This window comes from Amaranthus tricolor, chromosome 8 (genome assembly GCF_026212465.1).
Source record: "Amaranthus tricolor cultivar Red isolate AtriRed21 chromosome 8, ASM2621246v1, whole genome shotgun sequence".
Classification (NCBI taxonomy): Eukaryota; Viridiplantae; Streptophyta; class Magnoliopsida; order Caryophyllales; family Amaranthaceae; genus Amaranthus; species Amaranthus tricolor.
The window spans coordinates 22,741,494-22,763,339 of NC_080054.1; the positions used below are offsets into that span (position 1 = coordinate 22,741,494).

General features: G+C 34.9%; 2 protein-coding genes across 2 annotated transcripts; both read left to right on the top strand.

The window, feature by feature from the left end:
• Positions 1-5,428: 5,428 nt before the first annotated feature.
• On the top strand, positions 5,429-12,917 carry LOC130820575 (wall-associated receptor kinase-like 14). The gene is made up of 3 exons (XM_057686003.1): positions 5,429-6,590; positions 10,688-10,759; positions 11,289-12,917. The coding sequence occupies exons 1-3, from the start codon at positions 5,879-5,881 to the stop codon at positions 12,587-12,589; spliced, it is 2,085 nt and encodes a 694-aa protein (XP_057541986.1). The 5' UTR covers positions 5,429-5,878; the 3' UTR covers positions 12,590-12,917.
• A 2,615-nt stretch (positions 12,918-15,532) lies between these two features.
• On the top strand, positions 15,533-21,437 carry LOC130821234 (uncharacterized). The gene is made up of 6 exons (XM_057686916.1): positions 15,533-15,912; positions 19,162-19,421; positions 19,671-19,871; positions 20,017-20,107; positions 20,506-20,776; positions 20,925-21,437. Exons 1-6 carry the CDS (start codon positions 15,629-15,631, stop codon positions 21,228-21,230), a joined length of 1,413 nt encoding a protein of 470 aa, XP_057542899.1. The 5' UTR covers positions 15,533-15,628; the 3' UTR covers positions 21,231-21,437.
• The last annotated feature ends 409 nt before the right edge of the window (positions 21,438-21,846 follow it).

Below are 21,846 nucleotides of genomic sequence, written 5' to 3' on the forward strand. Positions count from 1 at the left end.
CAAATGTGTTTTCTAAAAGAAAAATGGTCACCTAGACCTCATTGCATATACTGATGCTGACTGGGCAGGTGATCGAGACAGTATGAGATCTACATCGGGATATTTCACTCTTGTATGAGGTAACTTAGTTACTTGGAGAAGCAAAAAACAAAAAGTGGTCGCACTATCAAGTGCAGAAGCAGAATTCAGAGGAGTTGCTAAGAGAATAATAGAGGTACTATGGCTCAAGAAACTCTTATGTGAACTAAACTTTCCACCTACAAAAGCATGCAAATTATTTTGTGATAATAAGGCAGCTATTGGCATATCAGAAAACCCAGTCCAACATGATCGAACGAAACACGTAGAAATCGACAGACACTTCATAAAAGAGAAACTAGAGAAAAAAATAATCCATATCCCATATGTGAAATCAGAAGATCAGCTTGCAGATATTCTCACAAACGTCGTTCCAGCAGAAGTGTTCGAAACTACTTTATCCAAGTTAGGTATTGGGAATCCCATGACCTAACTTGAGGGGGAGTGTGGGAATATTATTACTGATTTCTTAGGATCTTTATTTACCTTTTTTAGTCCAATATTTTTAGGTAATTACTGATTTCCCAAGCTAAGTTTTTCCTGAATTAATTCTTAGCTTTTGTATAAATATTAGAGCTGTAATTATAATTAAATCAATACAAAAACACTGTATTCATTATCCCAATTTCAACTTCCTTAATCTTTCAGGAATGAAGGACGAAGATGAAGGGCAAAGATGGTGATGAATTGATGAAGGACGGCGCTGATGATGATGAAGATTGAAGTAGGGAAGAGTTTGGAGTGGAAGACGCTGCTGATGGTGATGAACTGCAATTATGAAATTAGGTTTAGAAATAACAAATCCCAAGCTTGAAGTTGCTGCCTCACTCACTCAAGTCACTGCCTCACTTTAATTTTTTTTTTTTTGAAAAAGAAAAAGGATACCGGGTATCCGGATTTATAAAAATGGTATTCGGATCTGACTCGAATATCCGATTTATAAATCGGGTACCCGATCTGGAATATCCGTTTTTGGCAATTCGGGTTAATTATCCGGTTTTAACAATCGGATACCGGATATTCTGGGTCGAATTTTGCAAATCGGATTTCTTTGTGCACCTCTAATTGTAACCTTGAAAATTTCGTTTATAGTTACTAAGCGATGGTGTTGTTGATCCCGTCGGAGTAGAAATATTCCTCCTATGATTTTGCCACCTTACTAACTGCTTTGTGATTTATTCCATGAAGAAAGACATTAATACCGTTAAATTAAAGAAACAAGTAAAATATTTAAAAGACTGCACTAGAAAAACATATCAATTTGGAGACAAAATATAATTCTGAAGAAAGAGGTTTACGGACAAAATACGTGGCAAATTCTTTGTCACAAGCTGGTGACAAAATAGTGACAAACACTTTTTGTCGCTTGTTTTGTCACCAAACCATTATGCGACAAAGCGTTTGACGCTTAATTTGTCATCTAAACCTTTTTGAATTCAAAATTTGAATGGTTAACCTTTATACCACAAGTTAGGTGGCAAACTCTTTGTCGCTTATCATCCTTCTATTTTTCCTATATAAATGCACTTTCCTCTGATACTTTACTCACACTTCAAACTCGTTCATCTTCTTCTCTAACTTATAACTTATTCATCTTCTTATCTCCAAAAATTCACCATTTATATCTTCAATCTATTACATAAATCACACTTCAATCCTTTTTTCCTCCTGTGACTTTTTCAGGCATTTTTTGGCGAGATTTTTCTTCTTTTTCAAGCATTTTCGATTCCAAATTGTGTAATTTTGTTGTTTTTTTGAATTATTTTGTTAATGTATCTTGATTTTTGTTGTTTTCTTGAATGCATATGCAATGTCGATTTTCAAATGTTGCTCTTGTCCATCTTCAAAGGTATTCCCTTAATTATGCCTTTTTTTTTTGTTTCGAATTTTATGGCCAATTGTATGTTGCATATTTACTAAATAATGTTTTTTTGTATGCATGTTCGAGTTCTGGTGGTAGTAGCCCAGGTGGATCTGGTGGTTTTTTTTAAGCTTTGTATTTTAACATTTTTTATTATATATATATATATATATATATATATATATATATATATATATATATATATATATATATATATATTAATTTAAACAATTTTGTAATATTATAATGATAATATTTATTATTATTATATATATATATATATATATATTAATCTAAATAATATTGTAATATATTTTTGCTTTTTAGTTAAAATTTAATTTTATTCACTTCTGGTGTGTATTGTACATATTATTTTTATGTATTATTTATAAAAAAAATTGAATATTTGTTATTATTGTTAAATAATAATGGTAATATTTACTATTATTATTTGGTAATAATAACAAATATTCAACTTTTTTTTATAACATGTAAAGTATTTTAGCGACAAAATAGGCGATAAAAACTATCTTTGGCAACAAAAAATTAAACGACAAAGCGTTTTGTCGCTAAATACCTTTGGTGACAAAATAAGCGACAAAACAACTTTGTCGCTTAAATGCTTTATATTTGCCATACTAATTTAAATAATTAGAAGACTAATTATGTAATTAAGAGAATAATTACTTAAATAAGTAATAAAAAGAGCAAATAATGAGAGAATTAGATAGTGGTAGGAGGAGCGAGCGGTGGTGTGGATGAGAATGTCAAAAACAACACACACACACACACACACACACATATATATATATATATATATATATATATATATATATATATATATATATATATATATATAGCATACCCTTCCAACGAGTGGTTTTGAGCTTCAAACGAACTTATTTTTTGGTTCCAAAGAATTAGACGATTCAGTGGAAGCGTATAGTTTGGTGAATCGGTTTGCAGTTCGAATCTTATTAGCAATATCAACCTAAATTTTACAACCTTCGTTAAACTGAAGGTCGGGCCATTCTAAATCGAGCTCAAACAATTTCAGTTGGGGAAAATATTTCAATTGTTCGATGTAACCCCCCATTATCATCTCTACTCTTTTTCGAGACCTAGATAAAAAATAAAAAAAATACTTATTCATTTAGCTATATTCATTACATTTAACTTTTTAGGCAATCTAATATGTTATTTTGATCGGATATTTCATGATATACCACTGAGTTTCTTCGAAATTCACCATATACCACACGAAATGTTTTAATTCAGCATATACCATTGAGTTTACGTCCGTTAGCACAGAATACCATTAATGACAACTGCCGTCAATGTGCCGTTTGTGGTGAATTAATAATTCACCATATACCATTTACTTTTTTTTATTTGCGTCAAATACCATATTTGAGAATGACGATGGGACCTTCCCCGAGAGATGGTTATGTGAAAGATTGAGGGTTTCCATGTTTATCAGCTTGGCCTTTCGACAGTCCCTTGCCTAATGAGCAATCAAAACACGCCTAAAATTACAAGGAAAAGAGCTAACTAATTATAATGGCTATAATAGGTCATGTGCTAAACATGTGCTCACCTAAAAAAGAAAAACAGAAACTAATATGAGTACTGTCAGAAAGGTTGCTGACTACACGACCTTGCACACGGATTTCAGAGAGTTGTGTGCACTATTAGCATGGTTCTTGGACCTTTATGGCTAGGCCCATGTATAGAGATGACGTCCCCATGATTGGTTAGATCCAGATCTCCATGGTCAAGGCTTGGATCATGCTGCAAGGTGGGCTGGTCAGCGGGTGTTCTGTGGTACTGGGCTGTTGCTGCTGCTGTTGTGCTCTGTTCCTCTGCAGCTGCTGTCTTCTGTTTTTGTTCATTCTTATCAAATGTGCTAGTTTTTGTGGGATGTTCATGATGGTTTACATCTATATACATATCTTCAAGGACAGGAGCTTGTGCTGATATGCTGAGTTGATGATGAATTGAACAATTCATTGATTAACAATTTAAATTGCTGCTTGTTGACTTCAGAATGCACACATTCTGATATAATTGGTTGCTCAATCACAGGGTTGACCTTAAGCATGTTCATTCAAGTCTGAACCAACAATAATTGCTGCCATTTATATCCACCCCAATCAAACACACACACACACTAGTTCTTTTTAGTTCTTTTTACTCTGCAAGAACTGGGGTGGATAGAAATGGCAGCAATTATTGTTGGTTCAGACTTGAAGATATGTATATAGGTGTAAACCGTCATGAACATCCCACAAAAACTAGCACATTTGATAAGAATGAACAAAAATAGAAGACAGCAGCTGCAGAGGAAAAGAGCACAACAACAGCAGCAACAGCCCAGTACCACAGAACACCCGCTGACCAACCCACCTTGCAGCATGATCCAAGCCTTGACCATGGAGATCTGGATCTAACCAATCATGGGGACGTCATCTCTATACATGGCTCTAGCCATAAAGGTCCAAGAACCATGCTAATAGTGCACACAGCTCTCTGAAATCCGTGTGCAAGGTCGTGTAGTCAGCAACCTTTCTGACAGTACTTATATTAGTTTTTGTTTTGTTTTTTTAAGTGAGCACATGTTTAGCACATGACCTATTATAGCCATTATAATTAGTTAGCTCTTTTCCTTGTAATTTTAGGCGTGTTTTGATTGCTCATTAGGCAAGGGACTGTCGAAAGGCCAAGCTGATAAACATGGAAACCCTCAATCTTTCACATAACCATCTCTCGGAGAAGGTCCCATCGTCATTCTCAAATATGGTATTTGACGCAAATAAAAAAAGTAAATGGTATATGGTGAATTATTAATTCACCACAAACAGCACATTGACGGCAGTTGTTATTAATGGTATTCTGTGCTAACGGACGTAAACTCAATGGTATATGGTGAATTAAAACATTTCGTGTGGTATATGGTGAATTTCGAAGAAACTCAGTGGTATATCATGAAATATCCGTATTTTGATTATTTATATATTAAACTATATACATATAAAAATTAGAAAAACTTAATAATATGAAAATATGCGATTAATGATTCAAACAAGATTTCACTTAACTATATTTATTCTAATACATTAATCGCAACATATAAAATAAGCTTAAATGATGAATAATGTTAAAACCTTATACTCCCTCCTATTCATCTTAAGAGTCCCATTTGACTTTTTACGGATTTTAAGGAGAGTCAAAAGTGGGACCCTAAGGGTAGGAAAGAGAGTGGTATTATGGGTTTTTAATATAAGGGAGGAAAATTAGTATGGGTAATGAAGGGTATAATTGAAAATAGGATAAAGCTACTAAGGGTATAAAAGTCAAAAATCTATACCAAATATAGAAATGAGACAATTAAGGTGACTTAACCATAAAAGAAAATGGGACACATAAACTGAATAGAAGGGAATACAACAAATATTTCAAAATGGAGGATGTATAAAACATGAAAAAGGAGCATTATCCACTCTTGAACGCATATGTAGAGCCCCAATCATCCCCTACCTCCGCGTCCCCATTTTGAGCGTCAAAGAAACGGTATACTTTTCTTCCAATTCTCCTCTCTATCTTTTCCTTTCTCTTTCCTCTTTCAATCATCAAATCCAAAACTCTCTGTCTTCAATCCTCATCATTTTCGCAAGTAACAGTTATTATTATACCTTAAACCAATTAATAAGCTCAAATTTTTCAGTAAATTTACATCAATTTTCCTTTCCACTAGCTTTAACTGTGTAGTCTTTAGGTAGTTGTATCCAATTAATACAATCACGGAAACTTTAATGGGCGATCAGAATTTATGGTGTTCGTCTTGTCAACGGCTTCTTACATCTCTTTGAAAACCCCAAAAAGTATTGGTAATAACTATCTGCCTTCTCAATTTCATGAATTGAAGAAGAAAAACAGAAGATGGTTTTCACGGTGATGATTTACAGATTAGGGTTTTTGTTGATTTTCATTTCGGTGACGAAAGCTATCCATAATTCAACATCTTGCTTTAGATCATGTAACGGAACAGCAGTAAATTACCCTTTTGGGTTCTCCGATAATTGCGAGTTTCAGTTGAATTGTACCCTCAATGAAAAAATGGAATTCATGGGTTTAGAAATTAGGAACTTATCTTGGAATACCATGTCGTTGAATCTATTACCAAATTGTACACGAAAAATTCATGAAATACGACATCTATTCGGGAAAAACTACGCGTTGACTACAAGAAATGGTTTACTTCTACAGAATTGCAGTACACCATTAAACGGATGCATAATTCCAGCGGGTTTAGTGGAGATTAAGTTTGGAGGGTGTGATAAGAGAAAAGAGAATATGAGTTGTTATACAACACAGAATCCGAAAGGAGGAGGTGGGATTTTGAGGTATGAAGATGTGAAAAAAGCTGGATGTGGGGTTTTGTATTCGTCGATTGTTGTTGATGATATCGATAATGGCGGTTCTGATGCTTTGTTGGAGTTTCAGACTGTTCAGCTTGATTGGTGGTTAACCGGAACTTGTCGATGTCACTCCAAAGCTGTTTGTGATCCCATCGGAGCTTCTGGTTTCCGGTGCCGGTGTAGTGATGGTTTTATTGGCGATGGCTTCGTCGACGGCGAAGGTTGTCGTAACGGTAAGTTTTTTTTTTTTTTTATTTATCAATTCCACTAATTTATATAAATTTTGGCTTATGCATAGTTTTATTATATTGTATTTACTGCCTTTAACATTTATTTCAAAATAATTTTCTTCAAAATCAATTTGGAATGGAAAACTCAAATTTTGATTAATTTTCTTTGTTTGGTTTGACGGAAACCAAGTTTGATTCTCACCGCTTTTTCGATATTTTTGGAGGAAAATATATAAGAACAACACCTAAATATCTAAATTTTTCATTTAAATTGTTTTATCTAGATAATAAATTTCAAAACCAAACACCCCTAGGAATAGTTGTTTACTGCTCACTAACGAGTGATATTTATTTAATTAGATAGAACGTATAACTAATTTTATTTATATACATTTATATCTCTAGATAGTAGTAAAATGAGTTGTTTTTAAGGAAAATGTAGAAATTTGATAATGAACAGAGAGAAAGAATGAATTGTATGTAGAGCTGTTCAAATGTGGCCCAACCCGAAAATCCAAACCGAAATCAAAAGTTAACCGACCCGAAAATATGTTTCTTTTTTAGGTTTATTGAACCGTTATTATCCGAATCAAAGTTGTGCCCGAACCGATTTACGACCAAAAATCGTAAAATCGAACCCGAACTGCGACCGATTTTTATAATCAACATATAATTGTTAACCGAGATTACCCGTAACTAATAGTGACCGACCAGAGTCATACCCGACCCGAATCATGCTCAAAACCGAACTTGATCCGGCTAAAACCGAAGGAATTTTTAATCGTAATACCATAAACCTGAACGAGTTTTTAACATAGAGGTATGATCGACTCATATTCAATCATCTTATTATTTAATCTAATAAAGTAATAAAAATTTTAATAAATTAAATTTTATACATACATGGTTTCATATATTTAGAGTTAATAATCAATGGTCAATGTTTATTTAACTATTTTTAATCAATTTAGATGAAAAATGATAAAACTTTAATTTTAATTTACATCCAAACAAGTAAAAGTAATAAAGTAATAATCATTAATTCATTTGCATTTTAACTATTTTGTCTTAACTAAGGGGAATCTTATCAGCAATTAAAAAATGCGAACAATTAATTTGATATTGACTCGATCTATAATAATTATTAATTCGTAGCCGAATTCTACTGGAAATTAATACCCGAAACCTATCTGTACCCGATAAAACCGAACCAATTATTAACCGATGACAGTCCGAGACCGATTGACTACTCGACACGAACTTCAACCGACACCGAACCGATGCTAACCCGATAGCTCAAATAACTGATCTTCAATTGAACCGTGACCAACCGACCTGACTCGAGTGTGACTCGCCGTAACACGCATCTGAAAAATGACCGATCTGAAATACAACTAAACCGAATGACACCCGTCTGAAACCGACTCGATCACCCGAATGAACACCTCTAATCGTATGAATGAAATTTAAAAGACTTAAAACGTATGGATGAGATTAGAAGAATGCAGTTCATCATTATCATAAATAGAAATGATGCAAAATGAGAGTTATTGCCATAAATGGAAAATAATGCTAAATGAGATGGAATCGAGGGAGTAGGCTTGTTTGGTTTTTATATACTTTGGCATTGTTATAACAAAAATCTTTAATCACTAAAAAATTTTGTCTATAACACTGTAAAAATTTAGGAATTATGTAAATCAAATTATGATATGGAAGTTTAGGTGTCCTTTGATTTGGGTTTGTTGAGTTGATAGGGTTGGGTCACGGGTTAGTGAGTGGTTATGAGCAGCCAAAATGCTTGGGTCACAAGATATGGACATATTTGACTAAGGATGAGTAAATAAAAGGGGATTTTGCTCCACCTAATTTAATATGGAATTGAAACCATTGAAATGTAGGACATAGGAGTAGTATTTTTGATGGGGATTTCTAGGAAGTTGATGGGCTGCTGAAGGCACATGGGGTAGAGTTTGATATTCTAGTTTAATTGTTTAATTTGTTATATTAATGATTTAGGTGTACTAGGGGCATTGACAATAGTAAACTATTTTTTTGAAGGGTCAAACACAAATATGTGTTAAAATATGGGGATTCATGTGTTATTTTTGACTTTTTGTCTATGTCGGTATACCAAGTAATGAAAATTGTGATCAGATTGAGAAACAGGACTTGTCTTAGTGGGTGCATAAACTACTTTTTTTATGTAAGGTTCTTGTTTCGATTCTCACCACCTCTAGTCCTCTTTTTTCGTCCAACCCTGTTCTTAAAAAAATTGTGATCAATTATGTGGCATGGGCAACCCCAAAACGTCCGGTGAGGCGGCGATTAATTGCCCCCATCCAAGAAAAATGGAGAAATGTAGATAAAAAAAATTAGATAATACATAGAAATGGGAAGAAGAGGATAAGGTCATAGACTCATTTAATGCAGATATAAGTTAAAATTGGTTAGTGTCTACTTTTCTAGTCAAACAAAGCCCTCATTATATTTAGTCTTAGTTATGGACCAGAGAATACTTATTTGGACTAAGATCTTAAAAGATGTTTTGGGTTCTCCATGGCTTGTGTAAGGGGTGAGCTCATCACATTGTTTGGTTATATATGAACCCCATAGTGAGGAAATGTCAAAAGATTTGCAATTCATTAGATCTGATTGTAAAATCTTGTTGATATATAAGATGAAACAAGCAAGAAACCCAACTTCTACACCACGAGGTTTCTTTAATAGATCAATAAGTTATATATTAGATGAAACAAGCAAGAAATTCTTAAACCGAAAAATCGATAGGGAAAATAAAATTAAGCAAACAGACTTTACCTTTATAGAATTGAAGATAAATTGGGAGAAGAGATTGAATTCGATGAGAAAACCTTGAACAAAGAGGGGATTCGCAATATGTTTTTTTATAATTCGGGTTAATTTTCTAGGGTTCATAAAAGTGGAGAGTGTTCGAGGGAGAATGATCTAGGAGCAGAGAAGGATTATTTCTACATAATACCTTTTCACCGCAACTTTTGTGTTTTAGGGGCCCTTAGAACGACAATATATGCCGATGTATGCCCGAAGATTGAAAAGAGACTGTTAACATTTACAATAGAATGCCAATCTGAGATGCAATGGATCTTTTTATTATTTTTACAAAGAATAAGAAGAGAAGACAATTGGATGTAGTCTAAAAATGAAAAAATAATTAATTTTTTTGTTTTATTATGTGATACACAACTTTAGGACTTGTGGCTCCTGCAGCTTTTGTAGAAAGTACTATATAAGAAAGTAACTGCATTTCATTGTATGTGAAAAACTGGAGGTAGCACTTAGGCATTTGGGAACGAACCGAGGAAAAGAAAACTTAATCAAGCTTTATGGTCCACAAGTACGTGAATGAAAGCAAACTATAATAGTTTGCCTTCTGGATTTGACTTTTACTCGAGGACATCAGGACAGATTACCAACAAATTATGTACAAGATAGCTCATCCTTATTCTCTTTCATACATAGAAAAAAAATCACAGATTTTGTCGTGATTGCAGTAACGCATGTGATGTCATAGACACGGCACCTTGCGGTGTTACAACTCATTTCAGGAATATCGCAATGTGAATTGTTAACTTGAAAAAAATTTCCATTTTATCATAGTAATACATATATTCAATATCAAAGCTCATAATAGACCTTTTAAAACCTAATACATATTGAGAAAGATTTAAATGGCTAATATCTTAGAATAACAACTTATAATGGTTGTTACTCCCTAATTTTTAATCATGGGTTATGTAACGGCATAACGGGGTTTGGCGGATCGATAAGCTCAAAGTCCGTTATAAAGCGACAGTTATGCTTTCATATCATTTCCTTTACCTTCAGTTCATTTGTGGTGGAATATCATACTGTGTCTTTACTCTATTCTGAAGGGAATTGATATGGCTTTGCCCAGTTGGATTTTTGAGATATTTGATGTTATGGTTATAAATTCTAGTTCGTTCTTTAATTTTTTATTTTACTACTAAATATGGGATTTAATCTCTAGAATGTCTAATTCTTTGCGAACACTCAGTTGGCTGTGTTATTTGACATTATTTTCTTGGGACATTGAACAGGATCGACTGCAGCTTCTGTGCATCCTGTCCATATACATTCTGGATCAACTAAATATCCCGTTCTTATTGGAGGTACTCCATGTCTACAGCAGAACAAGATTATTTGTGTCAACATGCTTTTTTTTCAGCTTCAGTTACACTGTATCGTTTAGATTTGTGTGTGAAGTTCTCTGCCTTCTTTTTACATTCTTGATCTTGCTTGTACAGGTTCTAGTTTAACTCTAATAGAAAGTGTAAACTGATGACCCAGCATTTAGCAATGCCTTTTTCTTCCGAATCATGCTCGTCAATTTTCACACTTATCTTTTACCGACTGTGCTAGCTTGTAATACTTCGCCTTCACCAATCTTCCGTGTGATCATTTCATTATATGCCCTCTTTTGCAAAATTTCCTTATTTAGAAGTTTTAAATTAGTTGCATCATTCCTTATTCGGTAAACACAGATCAATGAACGTGGAGTACCAAATTGCCACCCACTATATCACCGAATTTGCGGAACTTTGTGGTATTAAGGCAAGAGAATACATGTACAAATTACGACTAAATTATTGAATCTATTGTGTTTGCTAACATGGGTATAATGTTGAACACAATTTGCAGGCATTGTTGTTGGTGCTGCTTCGATGGTTATCTTGGCTGTTATTTGTTACTTTTGTCGACGTCGTTCTACGTTTTTCAAAAGTCGGATGAGCATGAGGCTTCTTCTTTCCGATGCTGCTGGCAACACTCCTGTTCCTCTGTACCCGTATAAGGAAATCGAAAGAGCCACAAACGGCTTTTCTGAAAAACAAAGGTTGGGAACTGGAGCATATGGCACAGTTTATTCGGGAAGATTTAACAACAATGAATGTGTGGCGATTAAAAAGATCAAACATCGAGACACCGATAGTATCGAGCAAGTCATGAATGAGATTAAGCTTCTCTCCTCTGTCAGTCATCCGAATCTTGTCCGTCTTCTTGGTTGCTGCATAGAGAACGGTGAGCAGATCCTTGTTTATGAATTTATGCCGAATGGAACTCTTTCCCAGCATCTGCAACGAGAAAGAGAGAACGGTAAGGCCCTTCCGTGGACAGTACGGCTTAAAATTGCATCAGAAACTGCCCAAGCAATCTCCTATCTTCACTCGGCCATGAATCCTCCAATATACCACCGAGACATAAAATCGAGCAACATACTCTTGGATGTTGATTATAAATCAAAGGTAGCAGATTTTGGCCTTTCTAGACTCGGGATGATGGAAATGGAATTATCGCATATCTCAACTGCCCCTCAAGGAACTCCTGGATATGTTGATCCTCAATACCATCAAAACTTCCATCTTTCCGATAAAAGTGATGTTTACAGTTTTGGGGTTGTCCTAGTTGAGATTATAACCGCAATGAAAGTGGTCGATTTCAACCGGCCTCATACCGAGGTCAATTTGGCTGCCCTAGCTATTGACAAGATCGGAAAAGGAAGAATCGACGAGATAATTGACCCGTTCATCGATCTCCACCGGGATGCTTGGACTCTGGCTTCTGTTCATAAGGTAGCGGAGCTTGCTTTTAGATGCCTAGCATATCACAGAGACATGAGGCCATCCATGATGGAAGTTGCTCATGAACTAGAGCAAATTCGGCAAAGCGGGTGGGCCTCTCTTGAGGAGAACGTGTGCATTGGATCATCGGTTGCGTCTTCTTGTTCCTCGCCCTTTAATGGGAGCGAGAGATCATTCGGTGGTTTATCAATGAAGAAGTCGGTAGTTGGAAGCCAAAGGGTTATCGTTCCACAGAAGGCAATAGATCATTTAGCTTCATTAGAGGAAGGTAAAGATGGTTCACCCGTATCAGTTTATGATCCTTGGGTTAGTGAACAAAGCTCACCTTCAGCAAATAGCTTGTTGGATAACACAATACAGTAAGCCCGATCAAGTAATATCATTCTATGAAACTGGTATATTTTCGCTCAATCTGGTCGTCCGCGTTATTTTGCCTCTAGTTGTACACACGAGATGGTGGTACCGGACTACCGCTACATACCTAGAATTGCAAAGTGGAAAGTGAAACAATTGTACACATTATAGTATAGGATATGCCTTGTTTTTGTATATTTTCAGGATTCATTTATTTATTTTACATGTCTAAAGGAGGTCTTATAGTTCTTCCACAATTTTGGGCACTTTTTATGGAAATGTGTGTGCCTTCATGATTCCAATGAAGTAACATTCATATATGTTGCTCATAATTCTCTATAGGCAAACTCTTACTATTTGGGGTAAAATTAACCGCATTCTTTCGAGCTTTTCTATAAAAGAAGTATGAATATAGATTGTCCGTTATGTTTTCTTATTTGGACTCTGTTTTCAAGCAGAATATTGCCTTGACGATGATGAATCATAATTAAGATAATCCTAATTTTTGTTTCACATAAGTCATTGGTGAAATTGCTTGAAGAATAATCAATATATTAATAATTTATTTTTACTGAATGGACAATAGATTTTTATTGTCAATTTAAATGATGTTAATGAAATATTAATCATTACAATACACCATACATGTTAAAACAATAAGGAACTAATATGTTTTAGCAAAGTACTTTGATTTAAGAAAATTAATACATACACATATACTATAATATTGAGAAGTTAACTACTATTATTTATTAATTAAGAGAATATAAATTAGGTTTAAATTTATCTCTTTTGGTAATTTGTGTTATTATGATTACAAAGGCTGTTTATGTGTCTAGTGCATGCTAATTTCAACATTGATTTCATCTATATTGAAAGTATATACAATAAATTTAGTTCACTAAGAATTGTTTTTAAGAGGAATAAAAAATGTTAAGAATCTAAAAGAACGCATAAAATGCTTAAATTAAACTCAAATTTAACAACTATTACAGTTTAAAATAATAAATTAGAAAATGATTGAACTACTTAACGGTGAAAGTTCTATTTGAGTGGAGAAAGATAACATTATATTACGAACAAAGATGAAAACTAAAGACTAACTAACACTAAACTAAAAATGAATATGGCGCCTAATGCATGGATTTGGATGAAATCAAAATCAAAAACAAGTTGTGAGTATATATAGTGCGTAAACTATCAAAAAAAAAACATTATGAAAGTTAGTTGGATAATTTTTTAGAACAAGAGCTAAATTAAATTTAGCTCTCCTTGAATATTACCAAATTTATTATTAGCTAGAGATGACCCCAGATGTTTGAGGGTGGGGCGTCATTGCTAACATCACATCTCAAGTAGGGATGACAATGGGTCGGATTTGAACCGGATTCAAGTGGACTCGGATATCCGTTTTCACATGTAGGACCCGGATCCATATCTGGATCCGCAGGTCTAAATATTCAAGACCCATATCCGAATCTATGGATCCTACGGATCCAGTATCGAATATGGGTTCCAAACGGGTCTAGTTTGTTTTTGGCAATTTTGGATTATATTGAGATTGCGTTAAAGTTATATTTATTGACTAATGATAATAATACATATAAATTCACAATCGATCATACAAAATAACATTATACAACTTAAAACAGTATTGAAAATACCAAACTAATAAATTAAAGTTGCTTCTTATATAAATTAAAACATAGATAATGAAATAAGAATAATACACTATTCACATTTAATGTGATAAAATAAGTGAATATAGTACAATTTTGTGTTGCTGAATGATTATGACATTACAGTCATATTGTGAGTGAATGTAGTATATTGACATTCGAGCATCAGCATATTGTACAATGGTCAATATATAGTACCTTCTGCAGAAGTTGTTTGAATCATTTATAGTCACTTTGTGAGTTCATATCTTGACATATCTTATAATAATTGTGGTTGAAAGTCACTACTTAATGTAGATACTACTAGGGTTTATTAAAAGAAAACAAGTCTTTAGGTTCCACGGTTTTAGGTCGGAGTATTTTTTTGAGATTTAGATTCTGTTATGGGTTCAGCCCATTTATCCAATACTTGTATTGTTTTGGGTAATTTTTTTTTTTGGTTTTTATTAATGGACTTATTTATGTGGCTTCTAAGAGAAGCTTAAGGGTCATTTTTTTTACTTGGCTGGATGTAATCAAAAAAAGAAAATCAGAAAAACATACAAAAAAAAAAGAAAGGAGGAGAAAAAGAGAGAAGAGGGTGCTCGTAGCTTTGAGGGTAGCCATCAGAAAACTGCCGCTTGTCGGAAATTGCACTGTTGGATCGTCCCCAAATTTTGACAGCTTGTTCCTGACATAAAGGGCTTCATTTGGGACGGTGGAGATCGTCTTTTGAGCTTTGGTTTGGTCAGAATCGTCTTTGGACAGAATGCTGTATTTTTAGTGATTTCACTCCTTTTGCTCTCTAATTCATCTCATATTGTTCTTGGTTGTTGTTGTTGTGGGTGCGTGAACCTTTTTGTACTGTTTTGAGGTTCTTTTTCCCTCAATTTATCAATAAGAGAAGATAGGGTGGACTCCTCAAGAGGTCCCGTGGTTTTTATCCTTCACATCGAAGGGGTTTTCCACGTATAACTTGTGTGTGTTGATTTTGTTTGTTGTCTTGTTTGTGTGACTTTGTGGGTGTCGTAGTGACCCCATTCGATCCTTACAGATTCGAATCCGTGAAATACAAACAAATTCAGATCTGATGAGTCCAAATTTTTAGGACCCAGATCTGCAAAAACATGTACGGGTCCACGAATTCTGAATCCATTGACATCCCAAATCTCGAGTCAACATACTTTTTGTATTTTAAATTTTTTTTACCGATTACTCAAATTTAAATTTTAGACATGGGAACTCGAGTCTCGAATAAAAACCAGTCATAACTTAAATTTAAATTAAAATTTTTCCGCCACAGCACTCATAACTTATAAGGGTTTTTCATTTTTCCATTTTCGTTTCTCTAAAAATTGACCCCGTTCTATCTCATTACTTGCCAACTCCCATGGTGGAAGAACAACCTCCAATCCAAAATTCCTCTCCGAAAATGGAGGTAGATGCAAACCCTAATCCTTCCGAAATGACAAATGGGGCGACAGACCAGTCTAATGCTCCCGAACACTCTGAATCCTCAATTAAAAACCCGAAAACCTCCGGAATCTCTACCGTCGATGATTATGAGAAGTCTTTGGAATTCGCTGACGATTTGATGGAGAAAGGAAACTCAGCTTTTAAAGAAGGCGATTTCCCTGAAGCAGCTGATCTCTTTAGCCGTGCCCTAGAAATCAGGTTCGGGTTTTCATTCTGTTAGTTTGAAGAATCCGTTTTAGTTGGATATGTGCTATTTTGACGACCGTTTTGTTTTTGGATGATGTTTTGCTTGAAATTTGAAGTGATTGTTAATAGGTTTAGAATTTAGATCTTGTTTGGTGATGCTATACTGTTGTGTTGATGGTTGAGTGACTCCAACTAGAGTCTAAGTCATGGTGTTGATGAATCAAGGGATGTTGACCGTGGAGATTGAAGTTTTCCAGATTGTATGCGGTGAGTCATCACATGGGTGAGTCGCTGCTTATGAGCAACGGCTCGTCGCTTCTTGTGGTTTTGGGGGAATGTAGGTTTTTCACTGTTTTTTGAGGTTTCTTTGTTTTGTTGGAGCCCAAGCCTCTTTTTCTTGGGATTTACTAGGGTTTAAAGCCATAAAATAGAGAGAATACACAAATTGAGCCATGGTTTTGTGAGAGCTTGATTCATTTTTGTAATCATTGCAGTTTATAGTGAGATTATTTGTTCTCGGTACCTGTGGATGTAACTATTACATTCATAGTAAACCACATTTAAATTCTTGGTGTTGTTTTTATTGTTTGCATTGAATTTCTTTATTGTTTTATTATTGTTTTTCAATCTTTGTTTCCGCTGTCGTACAACATGTTGCTTGCTTAGGGTTTTAGAAAAATGTACTAGTATTTTGTGAATGATTGTCAGTGGTAAGAGATAGTAATATGCAGGGCCGTGTCCAACAGTTGGACACGGAGGCCCTATTATGAAAGTTAGGCCTTAAAATTAATATTAATGGTATAAATACAATCATAATTAGGCAATAGTAAAAATAGTACTCTCTTCGTTCTCTAATGTTCTTCCCATTAAGAATATTCCACCTTAAAGAGAGAGAAATTTGATTAATGTTTTTGACACATATTTAGAAGATAAAATATATCCTTGTAAAATCTCGTTAGATTCGTCTTAATATATACTTTTTTAGTATGTATTTTTTATAATTTTTTATTGTGTGTATTTAGAGTTATTAAAGTTTAAAATTTACTTCGAAAACTATGCTAAAAGTAAACAAGAAGAACAAAAAGAAACGAAGGGAGTAAAATTTTTTCAAGTAAGAGTTTAAAACTAAATTGATAATGCATCGAGCTTTTTTCTTTAAATGACTAAGGGTTTAAAACTAAATGGATAATGCATAAAGCTTTTTTCTTTAAATGACTAGGCTATAATACTACTCTTTTCATCTGAATTTGTTCGACTCTTTTTTTTGAGTTGGGACATGCTTACGTAGCTTGAATGGACTAAATTATTAGTATCTAATAAAACGATTGGTGTGAATATTTTTTTAGTACTAGATGAAGTAAATTTTGTTAGGAAGCCAAATGGAAGTGGGAGCAGTATCTAAGGTGCCTAAGAATAGTTGAAATCATGGCTTGAAGGTGCACTAATGAACATGACTAATATACAAGCAATAAGATTAAGCATGAAATGTAAATAATAACACAAAGATTTAAGGTGGTTTACCAAATGTTGGCCACATACACCATACTAGATTAATGCATTTCATACGTATTTAAAGGATAGGAGTGCTTAAAATCTCAAAACAAACATGACAGGATTACATATTGAAGCATTTGAGTGTGAGGAACTAAGTAAACATTGGAGTAGAGAATTACATAATTTGATAAGTGGGATATGGAGGCTCAAGCCCTTGGCCTGGTTCATGCAACACGGGAATACAATAGTTTGAATAGACTAGAGCTAAGATGCGTTCAGACAACAATGCAAATGAACGCACAAAATGAGCTTCCAAAAGACTATTCGAGCAGCGTGATCCGGGCGCCTGCTTAATGTTATGTTTTCTCTTCCACGTATTTTGATGGTCTCCCTTGCTTCCAAAGAATCTTTATAATTGCACCATTGTACCAAATTTCCTTGCTCATCAAGGGCTAGTCCCATACTTGTCCATCCACACTTGTTTAAAGTACGTGCCGAGTCGGTTCTTTACCATGAATCACATGTCCAAGGTTTGGTACAAAGTTGTTACACTTAACTACCAACCTTTGAAGTCTTATATTCATCTACCATAATATTTCATGTAATACCATGACCAAAAAATTCAAGCCACACTACTTTCAAGTATTGTTATTTTTGGATGAATTAAATTATGACTGAAATCTTTGTGATATTGCAAAATATAGGCATTTTCCCGGCAGATACAAATATGATAAGATTAGATGTGCAGATTTTTGGCAAATACAAATAGGTTAAGATACATGTTTAACCCAGCTACCTTGGTAGTTGAACACTTGAAGTTTTCTACTTGTTTATTTGTGATAGGAAAACTTATCTTTAGCATGAATTATTTAAATTTAGAAGCGTATAGGTTTTTGTTGGCATAAGGTTGAACATGAAGGATATTTTGTGTTTTTTAAGGTAAACTGTTGAGGGAGCTGTATTTGTTGAAGTCCCCCTGAAAATAAGAAAAGGTTGAGGTAAGTCCGAGAAAGGAAGGGAGTTTTACTCACTTTCTAGATTTACGGATGTTTAAATTATGGAAGAGTTGTGTGGTCACTAGTTTATGCCTTGCTTCTTTGTTCATGAACAATATTGACATTGCTTCCCTAGCTATAGGACATGAATTACCAAGGTTTTTTATAAGAGTCGGAACATTTTTTCTCAATCCAACGGAATATGTGAAAATCCCACGTTATGTTATCTGAAGACTATATGAATGGTGACTCTTATAGTTTCTTACGTTGAAGTCTAATAAATTTGCAATGTATTTTTTATACTAAAGGAGTATATGTCTTAACACCTTGTATAAAAACGAAATTTAGTTGGATTATCCTGTAGTTGGTATAAAGTATCGATATGATTTGTTATGTAGTTACTTCTATGGACGGCATTAATTACTCAGTGGCTTGCTGGAGCGCATCAAAGCTGTTTATGAATTTTCTGGTTCTTGTTAACTTTTGTATCCGAATAATGTTTTCTTCTGTTGGTATAAGTCTAATTAGTCAAAGACGAAAATGCTTGTTGCGTCCTGTACCCTGGCTACTAGTTATGTTTCTTGTATCTTCATTGTGGAAGCAAGGTGTCTGTAATGACGTCTTACTTCGAAATGGCTTTTCTCAGATAAATAGTTCCTCTTCCTATCTGAAAATCAAGTAGGCATTTGTATTCATATCTTTATGGATGACTTTGCTAATGGATTGATCTTTCTTACAATTTAAATTCTTGGAACTGATCTTGCTTTCTCAGGGTTGCTCATCATGGTGAACTAGCACCTGAATGTGTTAAATCATACTACAAATTTGGTTTAGCATTGCTGTACAAAGCACAGGAGGAAGCTGATCCTTTGGGATCTATGCCAAAGAAGGATGCAGATTCCCGTCAATGTTCGTTTAAGATTGAATCTGCAATGAGCACTGTCAAAGGTGAATCATCCATAGCCTCTGTATCAAATAAAGCTGAGCTGTCTGCATCTGCAAGTTCAAACCAACAGCAGGACACAGATGATGGTAACTCTGAGTGTGTCAGTTATTCAATACTTTTCCCTCAAAGTTCAGTTTTTACTAATTTGTTTTTCTAGATACGTGGTAAAGAAGCTTGAATATTGAGATTTATCAACACATGTTCATGTTTCTATTATTAGGAGGCTTTAACAACATTTTTGAACAAAAGTTATGTGAAGACATATCATTAACTGCAAATTTTCTCACTATTATTTTGGCAGTATTTTCCTGATGGACTTTTCTCTTTAATGATAGCTAACAACAAGGATGAGGGAGATGGAAACGAGGAAAGCGATACAGAGGAACTTGCTGAAGCAGAGGAAGAGGAGGAGTCTGACTTGGACTTAGCTTGGAAAATGCTTGATCTTGCTAGGGCCATTTCGGAAAAGCACTTTAGGGAGACAATGGACATGGTTGATATATTGTCAGCTCTCGCTGAAGTTTCCCTTGAAAGAGGTATCATTTAATTGTTTCTTTCAAGATTACCGAGAGGCGGGTAACTGCTAGCTCAAAATTTCACTGCCTATTCAGTTTTCTAGCTATGTTATAATGGTACTGTCTTTCAATAACTGTGGTCTGATTTGTTGGTTTCTATTTGCAGAGGATATTGAGATATCTCTCAGTGATTATGAAAAAGCTCTCACTATTGCAGAGAGTTTGGTTGAACCGGACAGTCGCCACATTGCTGAACTGTATCCTTTAAGTTTTTACTGAAGTTTGAAATTGTTGATGATTTGAATCTTCCTATGAGTTTGGGTTTGGAACCATGAATTTTGACTCCTAGAGTTAGCTTCCTCTGAATTATTATTTTAGGCATTTTTTCGTACATATTATGAATGCTCTGCTAAGTGTTAGTTGTACATTGCCTATTTATAATATCCTCATTCATGGTCCTAATCACACTGCTCCATTCCTTATGAACAAGGTTAATTATTAGTTCCCCTGGTAGCTATATTTTTGCCTAAAATGCTGCTTGTGGTAACTGGTAAATGGAGTGATTCATTTGGGATCCAATGCTTGCTGTTATTAGAATATGAATTAGATTCTATTTATTGCACTGTTCAATTGTCACCTTGACTATGGATATCAGAAACTTCCGCATCTGCCTTTGTCTAGAGGTTGGCTCCAAGGCTCAAGAAGCTATTCCTTATTGTGAGAAGGCTGTATCCGTCTGTAAATCAAGGATGCAGCGCCTGGTAGATGAACTGAAAGGCATGCCAGGATCAACTACTTCAGCTTCATCCAATGCTGGTGAAGGTCCCAATCATTCACCCATTACCTCTGATTCTAAGAATTCTGTTTCTGATAAACAAGCGGAGATTCAAATACTGAAGATACTCTCCAGTGATTTGGAGAAGAAGGCAAGTTTCCCCTATCCCCTCTCTATATGTGAGACAAGCTGATATAGAGCAATTGCTCAATCATATGCTCACATTTCCTGTTCCTCAACAGTTTCTATTACTAGATTTTCATCTAAAACTTCTAAGTTAACTGTGCTTCTGTCACCAGCTTGAAGATTTGCATCAATTAGTGTCGAACCCAACATCTATCTTGTCTGATATACTGGGATTGGCAGCGGCGAAAGTAAGGGCCAAGGAGCAGACCTCTGCTTCAGCAGGAGTAAGTTCATTGTGTGTTGGTGGTGTTGCGGGCAATGGAGATTTTGATCACCCCACGGTATCCACTGCTCATGCCAATGGAACCAATGGAGTCACACATCTTGGTGTTGTGGGCAGGGGGGTGAAGCGTGTGAACCTGAGTTCTGAAAATGTAGAATCAAATGCCAGTAAACGACCTGCCGTCACTCCTGCTTGAGCAACTTTAGATATTAGTGCAATTGAATGTTAGATAATTCTGATCGTCAACAGCTTAATATTTTTGTAGTACTATTTTATGCATGTATGCCTTAGAATCTTGGATTCTAGTTTGGCTTTGATTCCCCAAAAGGAGTTTTTGTTTGACAATTGGTTCCTCAAAATTGTTTGCTGGCTATGTTAATGTATGCTCTAGTATTTCTACCTACGAAGGCTGAGGGTAGGGGTGTTTATAACTGGGTACCCAACAACCCAGGTCCTCAGAAATGCAGTTATCTATTTAGTGGCCCGTGTCTTGATCTGGATCATCCGGTTGCACACAAATTAATTTGCTATGGTTGCCCAATTGACCCGGATTAGTAATTAGTATTGATTTGTATGTGATATTATGTTACAAGATACATGTATGCTACTTTCTTGTAAAATTACCCACAAGTTTCCAAGATTTGGCCCTAGACCTGACCTGATAGTTTATATTTTTTGAAATCCCTTAGCTGAGATTGTCGTGGTCCTTTTTGTTGCCTATATCAACGTCTCGTGTGCTGTGGCCTGTGGTGTGGCTTTGGGGGAACTGTATTGGCCTGGTGGGGAGGTTGCTTAGGTGATGAAGGTATTGA